Genomic DNA, 15,658 nt, shown 5'->3' on the forward strand with positions numbered 1-15,658 from the left:
TGCTCTGTCTCACATTGTGAGGCCCTGGCGAGTTTCTTTCTCGAGAAGGTCCAAGCCATCCACCGATCCTTCCCTTCTCCTACATTGTATACTGGACCGTCTCTTAGTCCCGAGGAGCATATTGTCCTGCATACTTTTCCTTGCCTATTACCTGAGAGTTTTAATCAACTGGCCCAGCATACTAAGTCTGGTTCTCCGGCAGATCCGTTGAGACCGGCTCTATTCAGGGACCTGTCATCTTTTGATTTTCTACCGGTGTGCTCTCTGATCAAATTTTCGCTTGCTTCTGGTGTGGTCCCCGCCAAGTGGAAGCATGCTGTGGTTACGCCCATCCTGAAGAAGCCTGGTTTAGATCCTCTTAAACCTGAGAACCACCGCCCGATATCGCTCCTTCCGTGGCCAGCGAAAGTAGCGGAGGCACATGTGAACAGGGCCATTTCCGAACATCTTTCGCGGGCAAATATTCTGGACCCTACGCAGAATGGTTTCGACCAGGCAGCTTGTGTTGCAGGCGACGGTGGTCTCTCGGCTTGACTATGCCAGTTCCCTCCTGGTAGGGGTGAATCAGGCCGAAATTGCACGTTTGCAACGTGTTCAGAACGCGGCAGCTAGAGCAGTGGTGGGTCTGCCCAGGTTCTGTTCTGCTGCCAACACCCTGCGTTCCCTTCACTGGCTAACGGTCAAGCAGAGGATTCAATTTAAAGTGCTCTGCCTGTCCTACAAAATCCTTAAGGGCTCTCCTGCCCCGATTCTTATGAATCTTTTGTCTCCGTATGTCCCTGCCCGTCCTTTAAGATCCTTGGGCCATGATCTCGCGGTGGTTCCTCGGTTTAAGCTTAGCCGAGCTGGAGGCCGCTCATTTCGAGTTCAGGCTGCGGTCCTGTGGAACTCTTTACCTTTAAAGATACGTGTGCTGGATGATCTCCTTTCATTTCGTAGGGCCATTAAGACCTTTTTATTCCCTTAAACTGTTGGCTTTTCTTAGTCTGCTGCCTTCTTAGTTGTGCTGTGTTGGTTACCTTGTCACGCGCCAGGACGCTCCTTTGCTGGAGCAGCTGTGCGCGATATAAGTTCCCATAACATAACATAACATTGTGCTGCACTGTAAAGTTTCATCACAACAACAGAGCGGGTGTCCACCCTGGCAAACAGGGGCCACTCCCAGATGCAGCTGTACAACTATATCAACCTAATGCAACCTTCAAACCGTCAGAGCATAGGAGAATGGAGGAGGCAAGTCTTATGTACTCTCCTACAGCTGTGATGGTCGCCTGTATTTTCTCCTTTGGAGCGGACTGAGACTTTTGCTGCTACTACCATAAAAGAATTGACGCTGAACCTATCCTGGTTAAGCCTGGGAAGTAGAGGTCTACCAGCAGCAGTAAAGCACAGCGCTATGGAGCTGGGTGAAAGGACCAAAGACCCTGGTCGTTGATGGCAAAAGGGTTTGGAGTGCCTCAAGAAAGAGAGAACAATCACAACAGAATGTGCTTCTTACGTCCGTGCGCCTAGTAGTCACAAACAGAGTCCAACAGGGAATGTGCTCTCGATGAAGGGACCTCTGCCCATACAAAAAGGACTACTATAAGCATCTCTAGATCATTGTGCAGCGTAGGTCCTGGGACTTTTATGCAGGAGGATAAGAAACCTGGCTAGAGGAAGAGAGCTGATAGGCGTAGATTATCAAATATACCATGGGAGATAATAGGAAGAGCCTAAAATGTTGTAGAAGGCCCCAGAGGCTGTACTCACAGCAGTGTGTGGGTGGCGGTCTCTACAAATGACAGGACAGGGAACCGGGACATTTTCTCCATATTTGTCGAGTGCCACTGGGAAGACTATGCGGGTCTCCTGTCCAGGAGGGGGAAATAGGAGATACGTGGAGCACTGTAGCATACAAGTACTCTCTTCCCACAGAAAAATAATTCAGATAACCATCACAAAAACTTGATGGCCTGCACCCCCAGTACAAAAGGTTTAACAGGTGAGTCTCTCAAGCTACAGAAAGCCTGCCAACCATCCAAAGAACATCACCAGCTTCTAAGGTCCTTTGGACGTGGCGCCACCACATAACATCTCTTTTCAGATGGGTCTCCTCAATTCTCATCCTTTATTACCTGAGCATCCAAAAGACTCGCCAGTGGTTGCCGCAGCCTCAACCGCAACAAATAAAGATGTATTGTCACCCTGCAGCTTATTAGAGAACAGGCCTGGAACCAAGGCCCCTCTCTTTATCAATTCTTTCCATCGGCTTGTCTATCCTTCTTCCTAGCGCTGGTCTCGAGACTCTGGTTGGGAATTGGAGAATTTGCTTTTCTTGATTAGGCAGTCCTTTTTCCAGTGCTGCAGCCTTCGTAATCAACTTCCTAGTATCATCCTCAGCAAGAGTCACCAAAAGTGTGCCACAGTACATACTCAAGATCTACCCTAACTTTGCACCCCAGCTCATTGTAGAAAACATCATCACGCAACTTCCACCACCACAAGGAGCACTCGCCTTCTAATGAACTCAGGCCCTATTACTACAGATGACATTACCAAAATCATGCAGACTATCCAATGAGGATTCCCACAGACACCTGCCCTCTCCATATGTACAACCCGGGAAGCACACTGATCAACGTCAACCTCACCACCATCATCAACATCCTCAGCGGAAACTTCCCGGACAGCTGTAACACCAGAAGTCACAGCTGACCTGAAGAAACCGTCGGGCAATACCGAGGATCACAGCGACTACAGACACATCTCGCTCCTTCCCTTCTAGGCCAAAGTCCTGTAGAAAGAGATCAACAAGCAACTCTCTGCCCATCTTGAACACCACCACCTCATGGACTCCATCCAGTCAGGGTTCCACAGCAACCACAGCATGGACACCGTACTCCTGGCAGCAAGTGACAACATTCGGTCCATCATGGACAGCTGGGAAACCCTCGCTTTTGTCCTGCTCAACTTCATGGTGGCCTCTGAAACCGCCTCCCATTGCACCCTCATCGCCAGAATCCAGGACTCAGGAATTCAAGGGCCTTTCCTGAATTGGATCACCTCCTTTCTCCCCAACTTGACTCAACGAGTCAGACTCTCCACTTTTACCTCCGAACACAAAAAGGTAATCGGCGGAGTCCCCCAGGGCACCTTCTTCTGCCAAGCCCTGTTTAAAGTTTACGTGACACCCCTCGCCCACATCACAAGAGCCCACAGCATCAGCATTGTCAACTACACCAACGGCACTCAACTCATCCTCTCCATCACTGACACAAATAACACTACTAGGATCAATTTCACCTAATGCATGTCCAACGTGGCTAATTGATTGTGAGAGAACTGCCTTACACTCAACACAAACAAAACGGTTATCCTGATTTTGGAAACAAGAGCCCCCCTTGGGACTCCTCCTGGTGGCTACCAGACTTGGGTCCTATGCCCACCCCTACAGACCATGTCAGAAACTTCGGTATCATCCTAGATGAAAACTCACCATGAACAAACAGGTCAACACGGTGATTACATCCTGCTGCCTCATACTCAGAATGCGCTGGAAGGTATTCCAATGGCTTCCGACGTGCACAAGACGCATGGTCACCCAGGCCTTTATAATCAGTAGACTCGACTGAAGCAACGTACTCTACAGCGGCATCTCCAACCAGCTCACACAAAGACTCCAGACCATCCAAAAAACAGCTGCCAGGCTGCTCCTAAACTTCCCCAAAAGCACTCACATCACTCCCTAACTCACTGAACAACACTGGCTACCCATCCAGAAACGTTGCAGATTCAAGCTGCTCATCCACACCTACAAAGCTCTCCACAGCACCAAACCAGCGTAACTCAGTGACTGAGTTCTACTCTACCAACCTTCCAGACAGCTACGCATGGCCTGTCTCTCGTAGGCATGACTTCCCTGCATCCATAGAAGCAAGTTAGGAGAGCGAGCCTTCTCCTTCATCACCGCCAAGAACTGGAACAAACTTCCTGAACACATCAGGACAACTACCCCAATTCTCAATTTCCGCAAGAAACTGAAGACCTGCCTGTTCCACTAGGAGTTCAAGTTCAAGTTCAAGTTCGGGCATTTATAAAGCGCACTACTCACCCAGAGGGTCTCAAGGCGCTGGGGTGGAGTGGTTTACTGTTTATCGAATAGCCATGTTTTCAGTTCTTTTCTGAAGGAGATGTGATTCTGAGTGAGGCGGAGGTGGGTGGGGAGTGAGTTCCAGGTCTTGGCAGCCAGGAAGGAGAAGGATCTGCCACCCATGGTGGTTTTTCGGATGCGCGGGACTGCGGCGAGGGCTTGATTGGATGATCTTAGTTGGCGGATGGGATAGTAGAAGGACAGTCGGGTGTTGAGGCATTCGGGTCCGAGATTATAAAGGGCCTTGTGTGCGTGGGTAAGAAGGCGGAAAGTAATTCTTTTGTTGACGGGAAGCCAGTGGAGGTTTTTTAAGTGACCGGTGATGTGCTCTTGGCGCGGGATGTCTAAAATGAGTCTCGCTGATGCGTTTTGGGAGCACCGCCTGGCCTATGTCCCTGCTCTGGATACCCTCACAGGTGATAAGCTGCAACATAAAATTCGACATAACATAACATTTCATAGTCTTTCATTCTTCCAGGAGCTTTTTGTTGGTTCGTGTTTGCGCATTTTCCCATTGTAGCGTTAGGTGTACCCATGCAGGAGGCATCGCAGAGTTCTGACAGCATTAGATTTACGTGTATTCTGCAACCATACACCTTGATTCCTTCTATTAGCAAATGTGGTAGATTTCATCAAATTTTATTAAAATTGAGGCAATACCAGATCTGCCCACTCCATTTTTTCTTTTGCTGAGCACACCTCCTTCTTAGTGACCACTAGTCATATTATGATATTTGCCATCTCAGTATTAACAGCAATCAATCTCTGATAATGATGCCAAGCTCATAGTGAACTTTCCTTCTGGAGGCCATCATGATTTTTCTTGCCTCTGGTCAAGTCAGATAGAGCTCCTTCTGCAGCTCACAGGGTCATCTAGGCGGTAAACAACCTTTACAATGCAACTTTTACCACGCAGTGCCTTTACAACACAACTTTTACAATGCAAACCATTACAACGCATTGCGCTGGGGGGCGCTCTAGGGGAGGGAATAGGTTTAATGTACTATCCAACACCTTCCCTACTATCCACGGGGACTGGAGTTGGAATAGTAAATTAAACAATTCACTATCCAGCGCCTAAAAGCATTATGCGTTGTAATGGTATGCGTTGTAAAAACCGCGTTGTAAAGGCATACGATGTAAAAGCATGCGTTGTAATGTCATACATCCCATCTAGGCTGTATGGCGCTGCAGGGACTTCTCGATGGGTGCACTGCCCTCAATGCCTTTGAAGCTGCACCTCAAGGGCCAGGATGCCCTTTTGCTGTATTTACCTCATGAGTAACATAAGCCATAGAGAGGGAAGTCTTTGCTGTGGTCTTGACCCTGACGAAGTTGAGGTCATACCTTCACTTCCCAGTTCAGACTGACCACAGGCCTTTCAGGTGGTTACTGTAGCAAACGTGACTGCAGAGTGACGACTGACGTAGGGCACTAGGACCCTGCGGGTCACAGGGCAGTGACCAGGTCACTGGACACCACGTCCTGTAGGGATAAGAAGAGGACAGAGGACAGCAACGAGGACGGACGTGCTGCGCCACGCTCCCAACATAGATAATAAAGAACGTGACCACCCTCACCTGGCGTCTTGTGTTTCCTGCGCTGACCGTCGCGCCAACAACACGACATCTGGCGACGAAGGGTGACGAAACGGCACGCGTGAAATCTCCGCCATGTGCTTAGAGGAAAACGGCGTGAGCTGCAAAGGAAGACGCAAGGAGCTACACGGGAGCCCACCCCGATAGCGTCCAACGGAATACATCCAAGCGCGGTAAGCAGCAGTCGGCTACCAGCGCTAGTGCCTGAAAACAGAAGCGCGAGGTCCCCGTGCTCAAAAATTGAAGCGCGAAGTCTCGCGAGAAATGCAAACATCGGCGGCCATCTTAGAAAGAGGCGAGGACAGCCAATAAGAGCACAGAAACAACGCAGCGGCCATCTTAAAAACAGGCAACGCGAGATTTCGATCGCGAAATCTCGCGTGAACAAGGGCAGTCATTCTGATTGTGACAAAAAGGACAATAAACAGTAGAAAACACAGGGCAGCCATCTTAGGGGCAGGCAAAGACGAATTGAAGAAAGAAATAAAGAGATAAAGAAGAGAAAAAGGAAAGGGACACAGAAAGATCCCCACAACAATAACTAATAGATAACAAAGTGAAATACAAAAGGAGAAAATAACAAGAACGTTACAAAAAAAAAACCATCAGAGATAAAAGGAATATAAAGGCAACAAAATAAAAGGAAGCAAAGATGCCTGAAACAAAGCAAAGCGCACAGTATCGCAGACCAATGCCATTCAGTGTATCAGAGCCACAAGGGGGAATAAGATGGGAGAAGTGGATTGTGAAATTTGAGCGATACATGGAAGCAACAGATGTAGTAGAAGGAAAGAAACTAGGACTATTCCTGAATCTGGTGGGGGATGAAGTGGATGACCTTCTGATAACACTACCAAAGAGCGAGACGAGCACATACAAAAAACTAATAGAATGTCTAACAAATAAATTCGATCCTCAAAGAAACATCGACTTTGAAAGATATAGCTTCAACATAGCTTTTCAACAGCCAGAGGAATCAATGGATGATTTTGCAACCAGGCTAAGGAAATTAGTAGCCCATTGCGAGTTCGAAATATACGACAATGAGCAGGCCATCCGCCTAAGACTGATAGAAGGCTGTCGCGACACAGATTTTCGCACGAGAATACTAAAGGAGCCAACCACTCTAGAAAGAATTCTAGACCTAGCGAGAGCGGAAGCAAGGGTAGATGGCGCATGCAAGACAGATGGACCGAAGGGAGGAGCAAGTACACAGAATGACAGACACGAGTCGAAATTGAAATTGGAAGAAAGGGTAGAAGGAACAGGCGACAAGAAAACAAGGATCACAGTGCTATAGATGTGGGTTAGAGTTTCCACATCGTGGAGCATGCCCAGCATTCGGTCAAATATGCCGAAAGTGCAACATAAGCAACCATTTCGCCACCATGTGTCAAGAAATGCAATTCAAAAATGAAAGGGGAAGGCCAGGGAGACCGAGAACAACAACAAACAGACAAGTGCGACACATGGAAGCGACCACCAGGAGCTCGTCGCTGGAGTCAGGAGATGAAGAAGAAGAAACAGCAGAGAAAGTGGAACGCCTATACCTCATGTCCACAGATGAAGGACAGGAGGAAGAACACATCAGACTAGTGGACAAGCAGTCAATAAAGAAGACAAACTGGGTAACCATAGACGTGGGGCCACACCAAACAGAATTTGTGCTAGACAGTGGGGCCACGTGCAACATTATGTGTGCCACTGAATACGAAAAAATGAAGAGAAAACCACACCTGCAACCATCAAATATACGAGTATTTACCTGGGGTGCCCAAAATCCTGTAACAAACATGGGAAAGTTCACAGACACTATGACGCACAAAGGTAAGACCGTCACTGAAGAAATTCATGAGTTACGAGGAGACATTCCCGCACCATGCTTACTAAGCAATGTCACAGCGAAAGTCATGGGCCTGTTGCAGATGACATATCACATCTCGGGAAAAAGGAACATCCTACAAGAGTACCCAAAGCTAACGAAAGGACTGGGAAAGCTGAAAGGACGACAGATCACACTGCATATCAACGAATCAGTCAGACCTGTCGCTCAGCATCACCGAAGGGTACCGATCCATCTGCAACCCCAGGTGGAAGAGGAAATAAAAGCACTCTTAGAACAAGACATCATCGAACAAGCTGAAGGGCCGACGCCATGGGTGTCCCCAATAGTTGCTGTACCAAAAAAAGGACACTGCACAAATTAGAATAATGAAATGAAATGAAATGAAAAATTGCATTTGTATAGCGCATAACTGCCCTGAGGCCTCGCAGCGCTTGAAGATAAAATGGTTTAGCGCAGGCTCAGGGCAGATCAGCAGGATTTAGCAAACAAATGCGTTTTCAAGGCCTTTCTGAACGAGAGGAGGTTGCTATTTCCTCGAATGGCAAAGGGGAGGGCGTTCCAAAGTCTGGTCGCCGAATGGGAAAAAGAACGGCCACCCCAACGGGCTTTATTAATTTTAGAGGAGGTGGCCAACTGCAGAGTACCCGACCGAAGGGGGCGTGTAGGGACATAAGGCGTGACCAGAGGGTGCAGAATCGCTGGGCCTACACGATGAAAGGATTTGTGCATAATGCACAGAGCTTTAAACTGCACTCTGGCAGTCATTGGGAGCCAATGGAGGTCCCTTTAGAGCCTTCCTCGCCGACTGCCGACGGGACAGATTGAACAGTAGGCGGGCCGCACAGTTTTGTGTGACCTGGAGCCTCTGAAGAACCGAAGTCGGTGCTCCCAGGTAGAGAGCGTTCCCATAATCCAGGCGGGAGAGAATCAGGGCCTGGACCATGATCCTCCTCGCCTGGAAAGGGAGCAAAGGGAGCACCCGCCGGAGCATCCTCATGAGTCCGAAGCAAGTGGCCGCAGTCTTAGTAGCCTGGACCGAGAAATCAAGGGCGGTGTCAAGCCAGATCCCGAGGCTCTTTATCTGGGACTTGGGGACAGGAGGAGCGCCAAGACATGGTGGCCAGACGGGTGCAAGAGCAGAAGGGGAGGGATTTCCGAGGAGAATGATGTCTGTCTTCTCCCCGTTAAGCTTGAGACAGGAGGCTTGCATCCAACTGGCAACAGCCTCTAGACAGGGGCCTAAGGTGTTGGATGATCCATCAGCGTGGTCTAACGAGACCACCAGCTGCGTATCATCCGCGTAGGTGACTATACGCACAACAAAGGGATGGACTATCCTGTCCAGAGGCTCCATGTAGGCGTTAAAGAGGGTCGGGCTCAGGGAGGAGCCCTGAGGGACCCCACACCTGAGAGGATGTTTAGGAGAGACTATCTCACCCTCGAAGACCCGGAAAAAGCGCTCACTCAGAAAGGAGGTGAGGCAGTCCAGAGCCGCGCCCGACACGCCCATGCCCGCCAGTCGGTGTACTAGCGTGGCATGGTTCACCGTGTCGAACGCGGCGCTAAGGTCTAACAAGATAATGGCCACCTTTCCTCCCCGATCCAAAGTCATTCTTGCTTCCTCTGTGACCGCCAACATGGCGGTTTCTGTGCCATGCTGAGGGCGAAAACCTGTCTGGGAGGCACGCAACAGACAGTTGGACTCCAAATAGTCTGTTAAGATATTGTTGGCGTGCCTCTCCAGCAGTTTACTCAGCCAGGGAAGCAACGAAATGGGACGGTAGTTGGACAAGTTGTTTTGGTCCAAGGAGGGTTTCTTGAGAAGCGCCCTCACCATGGCACACTTCCAAGCAAGCGGGACCGACCTGGACACAATAGAGGTGTTTAAAGCTTCCAGGATAACAGGACGAATAACGTCCAGTGCCTTGACAAGGATCCGGGGGGGTGCCGGGTCATTAGGAGAGCCGGAAGAAACTTTGGAGATTAATCCATCCAGGCTGCCGGCATCAAGAAGCGGAATTGTATCCAGCTTGCAGAGAGCCGGAGAGTCGGCTGGCTTAGAAGGGACGGAGGGGGTGTTGACCGTAGGATTACTAAATGAGGAGTATATGGTCGAGATTTTCTTGGAAAAAAAGGCAGCTAGCTCATTACAGCGGTCTTGTGCCCCTTCAGCAGTAGTACGCTCAGCTGGAGGTGAAATCAGGGATTTGGCTATCCTAAAGATTTCCCTAGGCGCGTTGGCTGCAGCACTAATTTTCCCTTCATAGAAGGAAGTTTGCGCCATTTTAATCTCTGATTTATAGAGCCTCATTGCGGACCTATAATCATCTTTCCTAGACAGAGAATGGTCCTTCCTCCACGCTCTCTCTAGTCTGCGGCAGTCAAGCTTTAATAACCTCAGAGCAGGAGTGTACCAGGGTGCAACTTTAGGTCTTCTGATGAGTTTACAGGGGCGTTTGGGAAGAACTTTGTCTAAGGTGCTGGAAATCCAGTGATCAAAGTTGCTAGAAGCAGAGGCAGGGGTCGAGGCCCTTCTCGGGGGGTCTTGAGTGAGAGCCGTTGTCCAGTCGGTGAGGGGAAGTGAGGACCATTTCCTGCCCATGTAATATGCGTGAACATGAGAATCCCCAATACAGCGATTGAACGAGAACGACATCCGGGGCCACATCTAGATGACATGATTAGCTGCCTGACGGGAATGAGAAGATTTTCCAAACTAGACCTATGCAAAGGGTACCACCAACTGGAGCTGGACCAACAGTCCAGATACATAACAACCTTTTCAACACACCTAGGTCTGTTTCGATACAAGCGATTAAGCTTTGGAATATCGTCAGCAGCTGAAATTTTCCAGGAAACGATCAGACAAATCATTAGACCAATCAAAAACAGCCTGAACTACAGTGACGATATCCTGGTATTTGGCAAATCGGATGAAGAGCATGACAAAGCATTGAGGAAAGTATGCTCGCAGCTCGAAGAAGTGGGCCTAACAGTAAATGAAAAGAAATGTGAATTGGGAAGAGAAGAACTGGTATTCTTCGGACACATATTCTCGAAGAAAGGAATGAGACCAGATCGCAGTAAAGTAGACACTCTAGAGAAGGCAAAAGAACCAAAAGATGAAGCTGAAGTGCGTTCATTCCTCGGCCTTGCCAGCTATTGTGCACGATACATCAAAGATTTCGCAACAGTGAGCACCCCACTGCGAGAACTCACGAAGCAGGGCCAAACATTTGAATGGACCACAGAATGCAGTAAGGCATTTGAAGTAATAAGGGCGTCAGTAACGGCTGTAGACCACCTGGCATATTTTGACCCGAACCTATGCACTGAATTGACTGTGGGCGCCAGCCCGGTAGGTCTTGGTGTAATACTGGCACAGCATGAGCATGGAAAGGACTCGCCACGACGGATCGTCGCATATGGAAGCAAGAGCCTGTCGGACGTTGAAAGAGCATACTCTCAACCAGAGAAAGAGAGTCTGGCGGTAGTATGGGCATGTGAGCACTATCACATGTTCATATATGGGAAGCCATTCACGATTGTAACGGACCACCAAGCATTAGTTACCATCTATGGAAACCCGAACGCCAAAATACCACCAAGAATTGAACGATGGGGGATCAGACTGATGGACTACAACTTCAAGATTGTCCACAAGCCCGGAAAGGACCACAACCCCGCTGACTACATGTCACGACACCCACTTCCACATCAAGAAAATGGCACCACTATGGCAGAAGAATATCTAAATTTCAAAACAGAACACTCCGGCATCAATAACAATTGCAGAACTAGAGCGAGAAACAAAAAGAGACCCGACAATGCAGACAATCGGAAATGTAGTGCGGCAACAGAGATGGAGACACATTAACAATAACAGCCCCGCAGGAGAAGGGGTCATCAAAGAAGAACTGCTAGCTTTCAAAAAGATAAGCGAAGAACTATCTGAAACTGAGAACGGAATTCTAATGAGAGGGTCAAGAATTGTGATACCGTACCGACTAAGGAAAAAACAATTGAACTAGCTCACGAATCACATTGAGGCATTGTAGCGACAAAGAAGAGTTGAGAGAAAAAGTGTGGTTCCCAGGACTGGACAACATGGTGGAAGAAGAAGTTGCACACTGTCACGTCTGACAAGTAACAGGACCACCTTCCAAGCCAGCACCGTTGCAAATGTCAGAACTGCCACCGGCAGTATGGACTGAGCTGGCAGCAGACTTTTATGGACCACTAGAGACTGGAAAATACCTGTTAGTGGTCATTGATGAGTTTTCAAGATTTCCAATTGTGAGAGAAATATCATCGACATCAGCAAATGCCACATTACCAGCGTTAGACGGCATATTTGCTGCCTGGGGTTCCCCACAAACATTAAAAACTGACAATGGCCCTCCGTTTTCTGGAGAAGAATTCTGTCGATTCATGGAATACTTGGGAATCAAACATCGGAAGATAACACCGCTGTGGCCACAAGCCAATGGAATGGCAGAATGATTTATGGGAACGATAAAGAAAGCCATCCAGCGAGCAAAATTGACACAAATATCTATTGGACAAGCACTATGTTAAGTGCTGAGAGACTACAGGAATACCCCCCACAGCTCCACAGGTCGATGCCCAGCAGAACTGGTGTTGGGACGATCAAGCAAAACAAGACTGCCTCAAATAGACACAAAGGCAAGCACGGATCGAAGTGACATAGTGGAAAGGGATCATGAAGCAAAAAGAAAAATGAAGGAATATGCGGATAAGAAGAGAAACGCATCGGAACGTCAGCTAAAGGAAGGAGACCTGGTGGTGGTGAGACAGAGACAACAACGGAAGTCGGACAGTCCATTCTCAAAGGATCCGTTAGTAGTGACCAACATAAAAGGATCAATGGTGACGGCAGCATCCGACCATCAACGAATAACGAGAAACAGTTCCCATTTCAAGGGGCTCAAAGTGGAAGAGGAAGAACCAATAGCAACATCACCGAAAGTGGAAAACAGAGAGCAAGAAACTAGCAGAGAAGCAAGACCAAACAGAATATGCAGGAAGCCAAAAAGACTAATTGAAGAAATGTAAAGAAAACATCTCTCTCTCTCTCTCTCTCTCTCTCTCTCTCTCTCTCCGTCACTACCTTTATGATGGACCAAGACTTTGTGCATGTGACAAAGAATTTGTTTGTGACAAGGGGGGAGATGTAGCAACCGTGACTGCAGAGTGACGACTGACGTAGGGCACTAGGACCCTGCGGGTCACAGGGCAGTGACCAGGTCACTGGACACCACGTCCTGTAGTTACAGGAAGAGGACAGAGGACAGCAACGAGGACGGACGTGCTGCGCCACGCTCTCAACATAGATAATAAAGAACGTGACCACCCTCACCTGGCGTCTTGTGTTTCCTGCGCTGACCGTCGCGCCAACAACACGACAGTTACAACAGATGAAAGGTGAGAATCCCAAACTGCTAAAGTGGAGCACAGACCTGGGAGTGCCCATTCCCATGCAGATGGTCTTTCCACGTTCTTCCACCTTCCCAATTGGAATCAGGCCACCTATGTCTTAATGACAAGCACTGCTGCTATCGACTTCACTGGCTAGTTATCTAACTAGCTACATTTAGCTAAGGTCTAGCCAAAACAGTTAAAGGCCTCTGTCATTCTCGTCTTCGAAAGAGTTGCAGTGGAGGCTGGTGACTAATAAAATGGACACTTAACATTTCAGATGACCTAGTCCAGTAAATCCAGATCATCTTAGGCATCTAGCTGATGTGGAGAATACAGCCAACATGTGTTTATCAAAATGAGACTTCTACAAAAAAAGAGAAAGGAGTTGATTTCGATAGACAATAATATATTGAGGGTGGCAAAATCATGACTACTTGTCACTTAATAGAAACAAAGCAAAAGGTAAAGTTTAGGATCTGGGTACCTGGCAACACCAATGTCACAATCCTCAGACGTTGTAGAGGTGAGGTGAGGTGAGGGGATATATCAACTGGTTATTTCAGAGCCTGGTTCTCAGGCTGTCCCTTACAATCTGCTCTCTAATGGTTGCATAAGTACAGGAATCTATATGTTGCTCTGAAGCTGGGATAGATTTCAACAGAATGTCACCTACCTCTGCAATGGCTGGTCTCCCATTGCTCCAAAGTGTCGGAAGTCATTTTAGGTATGTGAGTGTGTGATACAGTCTGTCCTGCAGATGCTAGCAGTCCACGAAGATCTGGGGTACTGGCCGAACCTGGTGGATGTTGGAGTTACATCTTCGTAGAAAGCATCACTGTGGGGAAGAGACAGGACATTAAATTATTATGTAATATATTTCTGTTGCCAACACATTTTACATAGTTAGTGTGCACTCCTTCAATTACAAGTTAGAGTTTTTTTTGAACATCAAAATGTGTCTCAGTGGAAAGGTAGACATGTGAACGCATCAAGTAACCTGTGTTGCCCCATAGTATCCTGGATGACAACATTCATGATGCAAGATAAAGTTTCCTACCACATGAGGTGCAACCAGGAGTGCCAGCAAGTGGTATACAAGTGGAGTTTCTGGATGCTGGATGTTGTGGATCCTTACAGTACACAGAGATCCACCCTCAGATAGATTCAAAAGCCATGACAGTGGGGGGGAAAACACACAGTTTGTTTAAATAGCCCTCACACACCAAAAGGGCCCTTGGTGTCATACTTTCTCATAGGGGTCTTCCTGCCCCTCTACGTGACGGGCCTGCTACGACCTACGGTTACGCGGGAGCACTGTTGTTGTGAGACAACTATGTGTCGCGTAGAAGTGTGAGTGGAAAGGTCAGGAGTGAAATGGAAAGGTGAAGTTAAAAAATACCTGGCTCGTTGGTCAAAAAAATGTAATATACCTTTGAGCTGGTATTATTAAAATATGGAGAAGGAGGTGTATTGCCTCAATGAGCTGTGCCTCCTATGTCAGTCAACATGTTTCGAAGCCCTCCCCTGGCTTCTTCTTCAGGACCAAAAGGATCCCTCCTACACTCACTTATCAACGTGGTGCGTGATTCTCTAATCTTTCTTACGAAATGTGTTTGTGCAAATAAATATACGGTACATGTGAATTATCACTGCACTTATACGAAACCTAAATAGGTATCTATCATTGTTATCTGGAAGAAAAAGGGCATAATATTAAAATGTAAGACAATGACATCATCCATCGTGACACATAGTGACCTGGAAAAGAAGTGTAATGTGTGACCATGTACTCCTTATTTTAGGTAATAAACCTATAGAATTGACAATATTTTATGAATTTATAAGGAAGTCTAGAATTTAAAGGAAATTCAACAAGCCTATGTGGATATTCTATCCATGAGATGCCTTGGATGAGTCCGGTTTTAATTAATTCTTAACAGCTATATTTGACCTTCATGAAACATATGGACCTATATCAATTATCTATGTGTTGAGTTAGTTAACACTTTGAACCATGGGAAAATGGTAATCAAGAGAGAATTTACATTGAGGACACAAAATCAGCATAAAACAAAATTATAATTGTGTAGGATGTAGTTGGAACGAGATATAGAACATATAATGGTTTCATGCGATTTTGGAAGATAAACTGTGACCCTTGCGCTATGATTATTAGATGAAACTACAAGACATAACACGGTATATTTGCTATGTTTCAGCACTCTGTTTGTGGCACGAAAGTGAAGCAAAAATACGCTAAATCTTCCCTAATTTACTTTCCAGCACTAAACTTTTCTGGCACTGGAATTTCACATGAAAGTAGCACAAAGAAGTTCATAGCGCTGCTTTGCAATACTTAGCGCCAATGGGGAGTACCATGGGTAGTGCATTGTGGTTCCCATGCCATCATTCATGGTTTCTGACGCTAAGTCCTGTTTACTTAAAAAAGTAGACAAGGTTTAGCATCAGAAAAAAGTGCCCATTTAAGATAGGTGTTATGACAGAGAAATGCTTTTATTTCTCCTTTCTTTTCTGACTTTGCATGTGTGCTGCACTGTACAGCACACTGACACAGTAGTAAAAGGTTTCAAGTTAGTCTAATCATAGCATTTTGTCCTGTTAGGATATCCTTCCAGTACA

General features: G+C 47.2%; 1 protein-coding gene across 4 annotated transcripts in view; it reads right to left on the bottom strand.

Annotated features, from left to right (window-relative positions):
* Nucleotides 1–15,658, bottom strand: part of WDR97 (WD repeat domain 97) — a 357,055-nt gene that overhangs the window by 328,986 nt on the left and 12,411 nt on the right. For 3 of the 4 annotated variants that reach the window (XM_078686528.1, XM_078686527.1, XM_078686526.1), the window contains exon 2: nucleotides 13,692–13,853. In XM_078686528.1, the coding sequence (XP_078542654.1) occupies nucleotides 13,692–13,737 (46 nt within the window). In that variant the 5' untranslated portion in view covers nucleotides 13,738–13,853. Of the gene's footprint in view, nucleotides 1–13,691; nucleotides 13,854–15,658 lie in introns of those variants that run through there. The other variant, XM_078686529.1, reaches the window with a different exon arrangement.

This window comes from Lissotriton helveticus, chromosome 4_1 (assembly GCF_964261635.1).
Source record: "Lissotriton helveticus chromosome 4_1, aLisHel1.1, whole genome shotgun sequence".
NCBI classification, from domain to species: Eukaryota; Metazoa; Chordata; class Amphibia; order Caudata; family Salamandridae; genus Lissotriton; species Lissotriton helveticus.